The sequence below is a fragment of the Protopterus annectens genome, chromosome 2.part0 (genome assembly GCF_019279795.1).
Source record: "Protopterus annectens isolate FY-2018-M chromosome 2.part0, PAN1.0, whole genome shotgun sequence".
Taxonomy (NCBI): Eukaryota; Metazoa; Chordata; order Ceratodontiformes; family Protopteridae; genus Protopterus; species Protopterus annectens.
In genome coordinates, this window is record NC_056728.1 from 1,160,944,917 (window position 1) to 1,160,960,498 (window position 15,582).

At 39.8% G+C, this 15,582-nt stretch overlaps 1 protein-coding gene across 2 annotated transcripts in view; it reads right to left on the minus strand.

Moving 5' to 3' along the window:
- Positions 1 to 15,167, minus strand: part of PKD2 (polycystin 2, transient receptor potential cation channel) — a 922,997-nt gene extending 907,830 nt beyond the window's left edge. For both annotated transcript variants that reach the window (XM_044061361.1, XM_044061360.1), the window contains exon 1: positions 14,602 to 15,167. In XM_044061361.1, the coding sequence (XP_043917296.1) occupies positions 14,602 to 15,091 (490 nt within the window). In that variant the 5' untranslated portion in view covers positions 15,092 to 15,167. The remainder of the gene's footprint in view (positions 1 to 14,601) is intronic.
- Positions 15,168 to 15,582: the final 415 nt, after the last annotated feature.

Here is a 15,582-nt window from a genome sequence, read left to right on the forward strand (position 1 = left end):
CACAAGTACTACAGTGGCTTTTCATCTGTCCTTGATTTTGCAGAAAGGTCTGGTTTCTGTCATATTTTTGTACTGTTGATTTATGCTTATTACTCAAAGTGCCTGTTGCTCTGTGCAATGCTTTAATGACCATAAGGTAAGCTTGTTTGAGATCGTAAGAAGCAAGTAAGCTTTAATAAGCATACTGTTAAAGAATTGCCAACATTGAAAGTCTTTCTGTTGTTGCCATGCAGAGAATACTTGACTAGATAATGTATAAGCCTTGGGTATTAAAGGACAGGATTCCATTATTTTAAAAAGCTCATTACACTTGTTGGAGACTTCCAGTCATCTCTACAGACTTTACCCGTAAACTAAACAGAATGCCAATGATCATGTGTGGTCCATAACCTGTACAGTAATCCTTTAAGCAATGTATCTTGAGCTTGTTTCTTGTTTGCTTTTCATTTTTTACTAACATGTTTTCCCCATGAAACAAGTAGACAGCTGTCAGGCAGCAGGTCTTTTTTGGATAAAAAACATTTTTACAAGTGGGGGCATCACAGAGATTTCTACTTTCAGCATGTTACTTGGTACTTTAATAAAGCTGAATATAAATTATAATTAGAACTGCAGTGCAAGGAGAAGTGGTTTGAGTAGAGTGCTTCTGTTTTTTCTTGTACTTGATTTTGACTGGCATTCCAGTAATGTATTTAAAAAGTAATTTATTTTTTCATGCCTCACAACCTTTTGTTTCCATCTAGATATTAAGTAAGCTGTCATGCAGCCAATGCATTGAAATATTTTTATTCTTCTACACCTATTTTTGTCTTGATTGGACTCTCATAATGATGGTTTGCCACCCAGGGCAGCGTATTTAATTAAAGTTAGTTTTTGTGGTTTTGAGCATAGCTCCTCCCCTTTGTAGTTGGCCACACCCCTTCCCCTTGACCCCACCCATTCAGCTGTCTCCTGCAGCCCCCCTTTGATTTGAAGTCACCAGCCGCCACTGATTAACTATACATATCACTGGACCAAAACATTTTCCTGGCTATTTTGGCTCACAAGATGACCTGATATACTTGTTGACAACAAGCTGTAGCAACTAATTTTTTTCACTTTTTAAAGCAATCTGCATCCCACCTTTTGCTGTTGAGACTTTAACTCACTCAATCCTAAAACACTATTTCTATACTTCCAGTTCACACCTATACTGTCTTATGGCATCCAAAACGTTTTTGAGTCTGACTTCAACTGATTTATCAGCTAATAATAGCAGCATTAGAAAAATGAGTTTTTAACAAAATGATACTAAGACTGTTTGCTAACTCTTTTGGCAAAACTTGGAACTCTCTTCCTGCTGATCTTACTCTTGAACCCTTTCTTACTCAGTTCAAAAAAAAGCCTCAAGCTATACTTTAAAACTCACTGGCTATGTCCTTGTTCAAAACCTGACTAGATCCTCCTCTATAATCTGTAATCTTGGTACACTGCCTAGTCAATTTGTCAACACTAATTTAAAAATGTACGGTTATATTACCTTCTTGCTCAAGTGGAGCCTGTAAACTGTGTGTAACTTGTAATCATTTTGTGATTTTTACTGTATGTTCTACCTTGGAACTTTTCTCCCCGGGCCTCCGGCGAAAATGGACATGTATCCAGTCGGACTATCCCGGTCAACAAATGTAAAATAAATAAATACATTTTTAGTCTAGGATGTCCTGAGTTTGCCACTTACTATTCATGTTTTCAAATGTATGCTCATATTGTCATAACTGCGAGTGGCCTTGAGGTGTATAGTGTGAAACATGACAATTCACTGTCAATGCTAGTTTACATCACACTATACTAGAAATGTTGCTAGCCGTTTGCTAGTAATTATGGAAATAGGGAATACTTCCATATGTACTTATTTCTTCAAAAACTGAGTGACTTACAAACTGCTGCATGGCATTATGTGAAACTTTAGATGTTGAAGAAAACTCTGATATTTGCACCGTAAGTTGCACCATCTTGAGAGATATCCAGTAATATTTGTTTTGCTAATTACACAATTAAGCATATGTTTTCATATTTCTGTAACTATCTCAATAAACATGCACTTATAGAGGAATTTCTTGTCATGTGAAAGCTTATGTCTAGCTAAAAATGTTCTAAACAATAGACGTCTAGGTTGTATAATTTTGTTTGTGAACGTTTACAAAAAATATATAAATATGGGGTTTGTGTGCACTATAGTTATGGAATAAGACTATGAATGTACCATCTATTATCACTGTAAAGAATACTTCTAACAGCATCGCTATTTGTACAGTTTTAATAGCTTTTACTGTTCAAAAAAATATTTACATTTGTTTAAGTTATGCTCTTAAATTTACTTTTCAGAAAATGCTCTGGAATGTAAGATATGTATAGGCTGCTAGAGGTGTGCATTCCAAATCACATAAGTGTTAATGAGTTTAAAGCCACTGTCTCTGGCTTTGCCCTTATGGTAATCTGACTACCATAGTCCCCCCCACCCCCCTTTGATTGATACTGTCAGTCATGTAAGCTTTTAAAAATCACCATTTTTAGAAATCCCATCAGCTTAGCATCCTTGCATACCATGAGACGGTCCTGAATAAATCCTGTGCCATTACCGGCAGATTACTGATTTGCACTTCATTTCACTGTTTTATCTGCCAATTTTTGCACTTTGCATCGTTTTCAAGTACCCTGATTTTGTACCGTTTGCTAATTGCTCAGAACTGCACTTTTGAGAAGCTTTACCAGCAGTGTCACTGTGTAATTTGCTACCTTTTATTTTTTGTTGGCACTTGGTCATTGTATTCCTGCAACTTTGGCCCTGCTAAAGAGATTCTAGACAATTTCCTATGTTTTTTAAGAGGCCATATAAATATAGCATGTTTGCAAGGCTCTTGTCTGATTCCCACAGAGCACATCAATGCTTGATATTCTTGCCTTTGAAGTTATTTCCTTGCATCACGTGCCATCCAGGCAAAAGCTAAGTATTTGTATTTATAAGGCGTGCTTCTAGAAGTTAACAGAGTGATTGAATATCGATTTCTTGTTTTATTTGTGCATTTGTGTGTGTTTAAGGCTGAAATTACTGCATATGTTCAGTTTTGCTACTGGTCTGACTTGAAGTTGCCCTGGTTAAACAGGATGATATTCTAGAGTTAATCCAATTGCAACTCACCTTAGATAAGAGTCAATTATCTAAGATCTTAGCTATAGATCACCATCTATGTCTCAAGAATCCCACAACTCTTATCTAGACCTACTGGAGGCACTCTCCATCCACCAAATGCCAACTTCCCCTCTATTGACTGCGAAACAGATATTGCCTCCAAATGTCAGGCACAATGTTTCCTGGACTTTATTAACACAAATGCCCTTGAACAGTTAGTGTGCACTTCAACCAGAGATTCAAACATTCTGGACCTTGTTCTCACCAATATGAGAAAGTGCTGTACCCCCCCCCCCCCAAGTCATGTCCTCCATAGTGATATCAAATCAGAAAGCTATCTCATTTGAATTTCAAATCATCTTAAACACCCAGCAAAACCTGTTATGGTTAAGAACTACTCTAAAGCAAACTGCATTCTATTAAGCAACAGTTTGTCAAAATTCAGTGACCTGCATAACCAAGAGTTCACAACAGACTAAGCAGAATTATTCACATAAACATTGTACAAACATGTAAATAGCTGGATAGAGGCTACTGAACCTATTAAAGTAAGCCCAAAACAAGAAACACTGATGGAATCCTAAGCTTAACAGGGTATATAACCAAAGGAAAAAAAAAAAACAAGTCATGTCCAAAGTCAAAGAGCAACTCAGGAAACAAAAAGGACTAATTAAATCCCAGAAGGTCAATTACAAGGACAGCTTCCCAGGCTAGAGACAACCACGAGGCCTTCTACAGCTACGTCTGAAACCTCAAAAGGTAAAATGCAACAGTATGCAGAACTGGTAGTGAATAGCATCACCTTCACTGAGCAGGCTGACATAAGGAATTGGACTGCCAACAAATTCATCTCAAACTTCACTCCTGCCATCCCCCCGCAATCACGACCAGCACAACCTGTTCCCAACCAACTATCAGCAGGAAGTAGCTCATAGCGACGGTCAATAAGGCTAAAACACAGTCACAGTGGGGACTGACAATATCCCAGGCTGCCTCCTAAAAAGCCTGAAACACGACCTATCAGGACCATTTGAGTCACATTTCAACAACAGCCTCAAAATAGGGCATATACCAAGCAAATGGAGGATGGCAACGGCTATTCCCCTTCACAAGGGTTGACCATTAAATGACCCCAGAAACTATAGTCTAACATGCAAAGCTATGGAACCAATTACTATGGAAATTATCAGCAACGGCACTGGCACCCTACAGACAATGGACACATCCCAATTTGGTTTTATCAAAGGAAGGTCATGCCTACTAAACTCAAACTTATTTGAGAAGGTGACTATGGCAATGGATAAAGGGAAAATGCTGCATACCACCGACCTAGACCTGGCTAATGTGTTTAATACAATATCCCACTTGGGTATTGTGGAAAAACTCTCCGAACTAGGCATAAATCACTACAAAACTCACTGGACTGCCAGCTGGTACACAGATAGGACCCAAGAAGTCAGAACAGGTGAGACCACCTCCACACCAACAGGCAGGTCACCAGTAGAGTACCACAGGTCTCTGTGCTGGGCCCACTCCTGTTTGGCATCTACTTCTTGAAGGTTAAAACTAATATCAAGGGCCTCTGGCTCACCAAGTTCACAAATTGGGAGCAATCATAAACCACCCCCAAGACATCCTGCAAGAGGGTCTACGGCAGACAAATGACTGGTTCCAAAGCCCAGTAGATAGAGATTTGGGAACGTATTGTGCCCACTGAGTGGCGCACAACTACAGTTATCCCACTCCACAAGGGGGGATCCATCTTGGATCCCGGGAACTACTGCCTCATCAGTCTGACGAGCCTGATCTGCAAGGCCATGGAACGTATTAGCATGGAACTTATAAACAAAGACACTGGCAATCTTCAAACACTGGATACCACCCAGTTTGGGCTTGTGAAGGGCCAATCTTGTCTGAACCTGACTGACTTCTTCAAATCAGTCTCCAGAGCCATGGACGAGTGTAAGGCGGTCAACACAGCCTATCTGGACCTCGCCAAGGCCTTTGACACCATCCCCTACTCTGGAGTCATAGACTTACTAAGCTGGGCATTAATCCCTATGTCACTCGATAGGTTGCCAACTGGCTTACTGAGAGAACCTACATTGTAAAATAGCCGACTCCAAATCCAGCTCCAGACAAGTGACAAGTGGAGTACCTCAGGGTTTTGTCCTGGGACCCCTCTTGTTTGGCATCTACTTCTCTGAAGTACAGGCCAACACTAAGGGACGCTGGCTAACAAAGTTCGCAGATGACTGCAAACTGGGAGCCATTACTGAATCCCCATATGATGTGGATACTCTACAAAAGGGCCTTAGAGAAACAGATTCTTGGTGCCAGAGCCATGGGCTCAAGCTCAATGCCAAGAAATATATAGTTATCCCCTTTGGGAAAAAACATGTACCCGTGAATTACCACATAGGTGGCAGTACACTAAAAGTGTGATAAGAGACGTAGGGACACAGGTGGACCATGGTATCACCTTTGATACCCACATCTCCACAACAGTCAGGAAATCCTTCTATGTGGTACACCTCATCACTAAGGGCTTTTCATCCAGAAAAAAGGAGGTCATTGTCCCATTATACTCATCCCTCATTAGACCCATTATAGAATACAAAGCCCTGTTTTGTATGTACCTCTCAAGACTTTTGCAACAACTGGAAAGGCCGCAGAAATACCACACTAAAAGAATCACAGGCCTAAAGCAGATGCCCTACACTGACCGCCTTAAAAAACTCCAGCTATACTCTGTTGCATATCGTCTACTCAGAGGCGATCTCTATTTAACATACAAGGCCATGTCAAACCCAGAGCTGTTGGACATGCTACACTTAAAGAAATCCCAATCCCTCAGAGCCACTCGCTCCAGGGATCTAAACCTTGTAATCACAATAAACAGAACATGCTGGAGGGATAGGTTCCTGACCCAGAGACTCCCCACACTCTGGAATAGATTGCCCATACATGTCAAGGAGAGCGCCTCTTTGGCCCTCTTCAAAAGGAACCTTGACGATTGGATGGGAGAAAGGAAATTCACCCCGGGGATCACGTCAGTCATCTTGCTAGACAGGGATCCAGGGAAGTAAATATTGCGGGAAGAAACAGCCAGGGAATTGTTATGGCTGGGCTTGTACAGGCCCCTAGGTCCGATAGCCTAGTACCAACCTATGAACCTAAGTATGTAGACAGTAATCTGGCCTTTCACCAACACGTAGCTAAGGTAGTAAGAAAACCACTCTATGTCGCCCAACTTATAAGTACAGGTACTGCATCCAGGTCCAAGGAAGTTATAGTACCACTCTATTCGGCCCTAATCAGACCCATCACTGTGTACACTGCCTCTTTCAGCATGCATCTGACTAGGAATACACAACAATCGGAACTAAAAGGAAGATCCTCACCAACAGAATCCCGGATATTCACACATTGTCCTACACAGAATGCCTTATAGCCCTGTCTCTATACTCAGTCTCCTACAGGTTGTTGAGAGTTGATTTGTGCTTGGCATATAAGGCATTATTATATCCAGCCCTGATAGAGCTTTTGCACATCTGTAAAATGAGCTTCAGAAACACTATTTCCAAGAATTTGAACTTTGTTTAGGGAGTTAAATAGATCATGCTGGCGAGACAGATATGCGTTTCAAAGGATTGCCATGCTCTGGAATAGGCTCCACATCCAAGTGAAGCACAGCCCATCCTTAACCCTATTCAAACATAACCTTGACCATTAGATGGGAAATTGTAAATTCATTCCCAGGCTGGCCCCAATGTCTCTTATAGACAAAGGCTAACAGTAAATTCATTCCCAGGCTGGCCCCAATGTCTCTTATAGACAAAGGCTAACAGTAAACATTTTCTAACCAACATACCTTTTTAACATACCCCTTCTAACAAACGTCCCCGTCCTATTAAGACGCACGTGTTACAGGGGAATGCAGTTGGGTTGCGTGGCTAGGCTTATAAAGGCCCTGGTTGTTGTTAGCCTAGTATGTACCTATAAACTTCTAAAAGCTCAGCAACCCTGGCATGCACAGGAAAAGTAATCAGTAGAAAGAAGAAGGCAGTTATGCTTCAGTAAAAAACACCTGACAAAAACCACGTAAAGCTCTGGTGTGCAAGTTTTACAGGCCTCATCTCCTCAATGATAGAAACAGGAGCAATGCTGTTCAACAGGATGATTGCAGCCACATCAAGATCTTCAAGGATATAAACAGGACTGGTTCTGTTCAAATTGAGGGCCCACCAAGATGATGCTGACCTGCTACGTCTCAGGAGAAACCACTAAAATTGGAAAACTCTGCACAGAGACTGAAAAGTACATACTTGAGAGAGCAGGCTAACTTATTGCAAGAGACAACTAACTAACAGCTGCTACATTCTACAATGCAGCACAAATCGGGTGTTGTTATACTTACTAAAAGGGTTGAGGATTTGTCTCCGACTAAAATGCTTGTTTTGTACTTTATATGGGATACATCCCCCCAGCTGAACTACTCGACAAGATGACTGTTGACAAAATGGATAAAAATACTTTTCATCTTACATTTATTTCCTGTGCCACACTAATTTAACAGCACTGCTCTAAATATAAGATACTGCACTTTAAATTTATTAACCCCTAAAATGGCCAGAATGAGAACTACCATACAGATGATTTGTTTTCAATTTTTCTCCATAACATGACAACTTAAACATAAATGTATTTTCTTCTACATTTAGCTACAGTGACTGCTGAGAGTCTGTGGCTTGTTAGACTGCCTCAAGAAACTTGTCTTGTAAATTACAGTATTTTAAGTAGTCAGAACTGCTGTTCCTAAGCCATGTACGTACTCTTCCCTTCACTCCTGTTTAAGCATTAAAAGTTCCCATGCAAGTCTAGCAGCTTTGCTCATTCTTGTGATAACTGGCAGTCATGGATGAATAGCTATTTGGAGGGTTTCATATCATCCTTAACTTTCTACAGCCCTGTAGATGAAAACACACCTCACTGCCCAAATCAAGAGCAAACAGCAGTGAGCTATGCAGTACTTATAGGTGTGGAACACATTCATGTTCATCATAAAAATATTTTTCTGAAAACTAACAGAAAAAGCAGAAGCAGCGTCTTCGTAGAACACACAATAAACTAAAATTTTACTTAGTGCTTTTCATCTTAAAACCAGTGCCAGACTTCATCAGATAAAACCTGGCCTACAAAAATGCAGAAGCCTTTATGCAAAAGACATCCCCACCTCATAACGACATCTTAAAGGCATACAAAACAGCAACTAAACCATGTCAAAAACATATTTAGATATTTACTTATAAAAACCTTTTAAAAAATAATTGTTTTGACAACAATGAAAGTGCCAGTTAAATATTAAAAGTAAAAATGCTTTAAATTCTTAGTGAAGCAAAAGAAATCTTAATTTACCCATTTACTTTACTGCCCTCAGCAAGACAAAGTCTCAAAATATAAAACTGTGAGTGGTGACCAAGTGAAAATCTACAGAAAGTGGTTACGTATGCCTAACATATGCCATGCGAGTTGAGACATTCCCTCATAAATCATGAAACTAGTGGAAAAAATATAAATGAAGAAACTGATGGGGTTTCTAGGAACTATAGTAGGCCTGTGTGTTATATCACATGGATTTAATTATCTTAAAAGCTGGAATTCTCCTTTAACATGGAGAAAATAAAAGAGGAGGAAACATTTACGTGCAATAACTGTTGGAATTAAATGTCGGTTTATGTGATAACATAGATTATTTTGCCTCCTCAGCCAACACTTACTATTTATGTTCTCTCTCTTGTCCTTCCAGAACATTCTCATAGAACAATCAACTCTCTCTCTTGTCCTTAATTTCCCCTCCTTCGCATTACTTCTATTACTATGTTTTGGCAGTAGAACACTCCTCCATATATTACTATAACAATATTTTGAATAACTATTTAACAGAGACTATCTACTTCTGCCAAGTGTCTTGCTACTTGCAGCACATATTGTATTCTTAATCACAATTTATCCTACTAATATTCTGTAAATATACTTCAATCTGTTGTCTAATCTGTTGTGGGTATTTTCTCTCCTTTTATGCAATTACTTATCAGCTATTGTGAAATGGTTGTGTATGTGTTTTGCAGAGCCTTTCTACCCAACTCATTGTAAAATATTTAATCTGTTGTGTAGCTTTTATCACCTTGTGTATAATTACTCATCAACTATTGTTTAATTTTTTTTGAATTTGTTGTGGAGCTTTTCTCCCGAGCCTCCTCTGAAAATATGCCATTGGCTCATTTGGACTTTCTCAGTTACCAAAGGACAAATAAAACTGTGTCAGGCAAGCTCAGGACTTCAGCGTATCTGTTGTGTCTGCTTATGATAATAATTTAACAACATAATTCCATTCCCTCTCCTTGTTTACTAGTGCTGTCAATACGCATGTAACATTTTTTGAGGTTTCACTCCCTTAAGCTATTCACAATATAATTGCTTAATACTGAGTGCATTGATACTGCTTGCACTGTTTTTCACTGCTAAATTAGTGAGTTTTTGTTACAATTAGTTTAGTGGTCCCTGCAGGAGGTGGTCTCCAAGCATGTTGTGGGTATTACCTGCTACACAGGCTAAATTCAAGTGTCTTCCTGTTGCTTAGTGTACTCTAGTGTTCCTTTTGTTGCTTGCTTTCTGCGTTACAAATAAAGTGATTTAGTGTGACACTGCCTATTTCTCAACTGTGCATCTAACTGCACTTTGCAGATGCAAGCATTTAAAGTATTAGGTTTCTCTATAACTACTCTCCCAATTTATATTGTACTTTAAAAATTAAGTAGTTGTGTGAAGAAGCTCTGGTTCACGCTAGGTTGTCAGTTGCTTTGTGTGTGTAAACTTGGACTGTGTGCTAAGAGAAGTAGTATTTCTAGTGAATCAACTGCAAACTCTTAGGAAAAATATCCCTCTTCAGCCCACATTAGTAGGCACCTGGAATTAAGGACTCACACTTTCCAACCATTTATATAGCAAACCTGGTTGAAATAGGCATCCTGAGACAACGTACCAATTGTTTCATATTTATTGACAAACCACCTTCTACTTAAACATTCTGACACGGTGTGTGAAACATGAAGTTATTTAATGGGATTCGAGAAAAAATTCTTACGTGACGACACTACAAATAACAAGCAGGTTGCCATTACCAAACACCACCACATTAAGCCTGTCAACATGCAGATCAGACTAAACAAATAGGTTACTTTTAAGAGCCTCAGCATGTGTAGGTCGACATAAAACACAAAGGCCTCATAAACAGGCACCCTCAGCAACCTCACAAATGCGCACTACAGGCAGCACCTACCATGAAATGTACACCCAAGGGTTACAATGATGAAGTTCAAAAGCCCATAAGGCAAACCTCCACATAACCCAAGAACATAGTCACAGGTGACTCACACCTAAGACACACACACCACTCACCTAACTCTGTAAAGAGATGGTCAATCAGCTGCCAAGTTTCTCTACATTAGACTCTCAAGTCCTTGCACCACAAGTGCACATAAGTCACAGTCACAGAACAAGTGGATATAAATGACTTGAGATGGACCTCCCTGGACTATATCAAAAAAGACATGATGGGAGCGCTCTCAAAATATCTGTCCGAGACAGTTTTCTATCAAACTTTAGATCAGCACGTATGCAAAGCTGGGAAGGTCAAAAGGCTGTTTTCAAGTTTTCATAATGCAGATCCGGAAAATGCTTGACTCCACATTTGCGTATGTAGTGTGCATTCGCTAATGTGGAATCAACATCCTGATACCAGATCATATTACAGTGGGGATCGGGAAATGTACCCTTTTGTCACTGTAGTGCGATCTCAGAGTGGGGGCGTGGAGGATGCAGGAAGGCTTACCCCCCTGCAAAAACATTACCATTCAAATGTCAATTCTGTGTTACCATTTCCGAAATTTTGGTAATCCGTTATTACCAATTTTGGCAATCCGGTTTGATCAAAAGGTGGATTATTTTGATTTTCCACATTTTAATAGTAAACCATCTGAGGCAGGGATGAACCTAGCCTTGAGCAGCATTCTACTGTCACCAACAGTAATGCTGCAAGACCAACAAAGATTATGGAGTTGAACAACTGGCTTAGCTTCTGGTGTCACACAAAGTGGGTACAATATATATCAAACTGGGAACACGTTAGAAAGTCCAAACTGCTTTGCCAAGGGTGGCCTGCACCTCTCCCCCAAAAGGCTTGCATATATTATCTAAATCCTTGCCCACACCTATGGTGTCTTTTTTAAGCAATGACAATCATCTAAATCTTCCAACATAACTAAATAGAATCTGGAAAACATTAAAAGTATTACAGGACAATGCTAGGAGTCTTAACAAAAAACTCCATTCCATACAAGCACTCCTTACCCTGGAAAGCATTACCATATGCATAATCACAGAGACCTATTTCAAGACCACTAAAAGCACACCAACAGTTTAGAGTTTCAATGCCTATCACACATTCAAGCCCACCTCATTAGATGGTAGCATCTCCATATTCTTAAAAATAAATAAATAAATACTTCAACTCCAAACTCATTACAATTCTTTAACTCTTCCATATCCAACTTACTATTAATTCCTCAACTCACCCATATCCAAATTATTAAAACACCTTATATCCTACCCAACTACACGCCATTTATCCCCAAACCTCAGTCCACACCTCCTTAGTGCGCAGTTCCAATGTATTAAGCCAAACATCATTCTCCTATGAGACTTCAATTAACCCTCCACAAAATGGGCGACAAACATCCTCAAAAGTGTATACCCAAAGATTTCTGGACTTTATCAATAAAATACCATAGACCAGTTAGTCTCACCCCAACCATGGACGAAAAAATCATGGACTTGGTTCTTACCAATACAGGGCAGCTTTGCTCTCCAGCAAATATAAATTCCTCCCTGGATAAATCAGACCACAAGTCTATCATATTTCACCATAAGACTGAAGCCTGAAACATCTTCCAATACCTTGCAATTCAGAGATTATATGAGGGCTAATCTAATAAAATGAAGTTGATAACCTAGCTAAATTCAAATGCTTCTACCGTCTTAAACCCACCGCTTACGCAGAGTCCTTCACTGCCACATTTTATGCACATATAAATAGATGCAGTGATTTTCTCAGAAATAAGTACAATGCCAAATTCAAACACAAACCCCTACAGTGAAATCCTAACATAAACAGTCTCTTTAATAAAAGAAAAAAATACTACATGAAAAAAATTTCTACCTCAATATGCCAGAAGTCCAGAGCCTGATCAAATCAGCCAAAGCAAGATACGAGGCAAAAGCAGTCACTCAGACGGAAGGATGACTCTAAAGGAGGAGCATACAGCCTTCTTTAACTATGTTAAAAATTGCAGAAATGGCAGGAAGCTGCCAAATGGAATATCTGACTAAAGAAACGGATTATAAAAACAAAATAATTCAACTACATTTCTATCAATCCAGTGTCATCATCACCTCGCTGCATGTAGTTGTCTTTACTGTTAGCCAAATGTAAAGCACACAAATACAAAAGCAAGCAGAACCGAAATTAAATACAAATAAGCAGCGATGTCCAGTGGTACACGAGTAATAGACTAGAAGCCAGATGATATCATCTGTAGTCACGTAGGTAAATACCGTACGTTCCTGGATTTACATATGCTTCCTGAATTTTACTTAAATGACTACAGCATATGGTAGAAAACGATTCTACCACAGTTGCTCTACACAGAATTTTTGTTCAGCAAATTCAGAAGTTAGCATGTTCTAGTTTGTTAAATATGTTCTAACATGTAGTAAAAAACAAGAAGGTAGCAAACCTAGTAAGTTTTCCAGAAATAAAATAAACCAGGTGCTCCAAGGGACCACAACTCGTATCCACAAAGCATTTATTATCTTACAGCTTAAAAAAGTTTTTAGGGGGTCATTCACTTGAAAGACGAAGGCATGAAACCAGTTTGATTTTTTTTTTTTTTTACAACAGCAGCTTGTTTTTAACCTTTCTTAAGCTGTAAGCCAATAAACACTTTGTGGATACGAGTTCTGGTCCCTTGGAGCACCTGGTTTATTTCATTTTATTTATGTTCTAAAATATGTTTATGGTCACACAGTTAATCAAAGAAATGTATGTGGTGGTAGCAGCAGCATTGACAGTTTCTAATCTCTATGCAAAGCTTTTTAAAAACAATTTCTATTAAAGAATTAAATGTTATCAGTAAGGGGAAGGGGTTGATAACTATGATCTTAGATGCCACCTTACACATTATAGGTTCATAGGAGGTTACTAGGCTAACAGCCCTAGAGCCCTTACAAGCTTAGCCATGTTTATCCCAAGTTGCCCCAGTTGTCAGTGGTTAGGTGAGTGAAGTTTGCAGAGGTAAGGGTCTATGGTAGTTAATACTAATTTCCTCTGTCCATGAGGGACATGGGCACCACCCTAGGAGTGAATCTGCAGTCATTCATCCATCCATCCATTGTTCTAGGTAAAAATCAAAGTAGTCAGGGCAACTAAAATATACCAAATTATTCTCTTGTCATGGGGTTCCAAAACAAAACATTTCTTAAATATCTCAATAATGCTGCAATGTTTAAGACTTAACTACCACACATTTTCACAAACACTGCATAAATCTTCCCGTTAAAAATGTAAACCATGAAAATCACAATACTTTTGTTATATCTGGAGTCCACAAACTCTATAAACATGAACGCAAGTGGATTTTACATTGCGCCTCGGGTCTCTGGCATACCTAGTCTCAAATGTGCCTGATTTTGGCTCAAATTTTAGCTCTGCCCTCCTAAAACTGTTGACCTTTGCAGAAAAGGTGGTGAAACACTAATTCGCTGCAGACTTGTACTTCTTGACGCAACAGGAAGTGAACACCTGCACTTGTTTCTACTGGTACTTATGTTCTGTAACAGCTTATGAAAGAGAAGGATTTTTAAATGTTTATCAATAATGTGACTTGTGTTTACGCCATTTGCCAACAAATACATCAATATTTCCAGGAATCATATGCTCATACGTGAATTAATGTTTTATACTGATAATAAACGCTGGACTTTTTGTTAACTACAGTTATTTAGTTCAGTAAACAAACGTCAAATCTGACTAGGTTCGCTGCAAAACAAAATGTTCGCTTATTTAACGGAATTAAGTTGCAACAATCAATCAGCTTGCCACTATGTTTACTGTACTTTTCACCGGTGCTACTATTACTAACACTGGCTACAGCCCCGAGTAACACTCAGAAATAAATACCAATCACTTTAAATGCAAGAAGCACAACAGATAACTTGTTAAAATGAACAAGGTCAGGTTATAAAATCTTGACAGCTACAGCCTTTTCTAAATATCAGTCTGCGCTGTACAAAGAGACCAGACATCTGCTTACCTCGGAGAGTATGGAGCACCTTCCAGCCGAATCCATGGTTTCGATCTGGCTGATCCTGGTCACCTCCGGGATGGTGCATTGCCACCTCAAGTGCCGGACCTCTTGCATCGCGGCACTCCCTTCTGTCTCCAGCCCTGTTGGAGCGGTACCCACCCAGCGCACTGCTGCTACCTCCACTACTACTAGATGCAGTGGAGACTGACCTGCGGCCAGGACTTGCTGTGGGCCGCCACTCCATTTCCATTTCCACCATCTCTTCCTCGGGCTCAAAACCAGGGTTATCCCTACTCCAAGCCTGCCGCGAGGACGGCGAAGGCACGGAAGAGGTGGTCGCTGCGCCCACCGCCAACACCCGACGGTCAGGTCGACTCAGTCTCTCCATCTCCAGCGCCACTCCTCGCTCCTGTTGTCCACCGCCAACAATGCCCCCTATTCCGGCTGTCTGTCTACCCAAATTCTGCTGCGGCCTTACGCGACTAGAATTCACCATGTCGGGTCGCACTCCAAGAAACTTTCCTTACTCTGCACATCCATGTTTGCCCCTCCTCCAACGTCACAAAATTGGATGCTGGGCCAGGATGGAATAGTTTCACCAGCGCACACACTCACCGAAGTACTTAACAATTGCTCGTTTGATTCAGCAGTAAAAGTTTAGATGTCGGGACAAAGATCCAGCAGATAACAGAATATTAAATAATTACACTTGTGCACATTTTCCGTCCTGTAGTAACGGGCACATTGATATATTATGTAAATAACATTTTCTAACCACTCGTGAAGGAACTCAGAAACGGGCTGTAAAACTTAGATTTAGAGATTGTCACTGTGAAACTTACCTCTAAACAATTGTCACAGTTGAAGTGACACGCCGACCCCATGTGCAAGAAAAGGACTGTTGATGTGTGGATGAATTAGTTTCCAAGACTATGCTCAGAACCTCAGCCTTAGACAAGTATTTTCTTGTAAATCAGCATCATATCA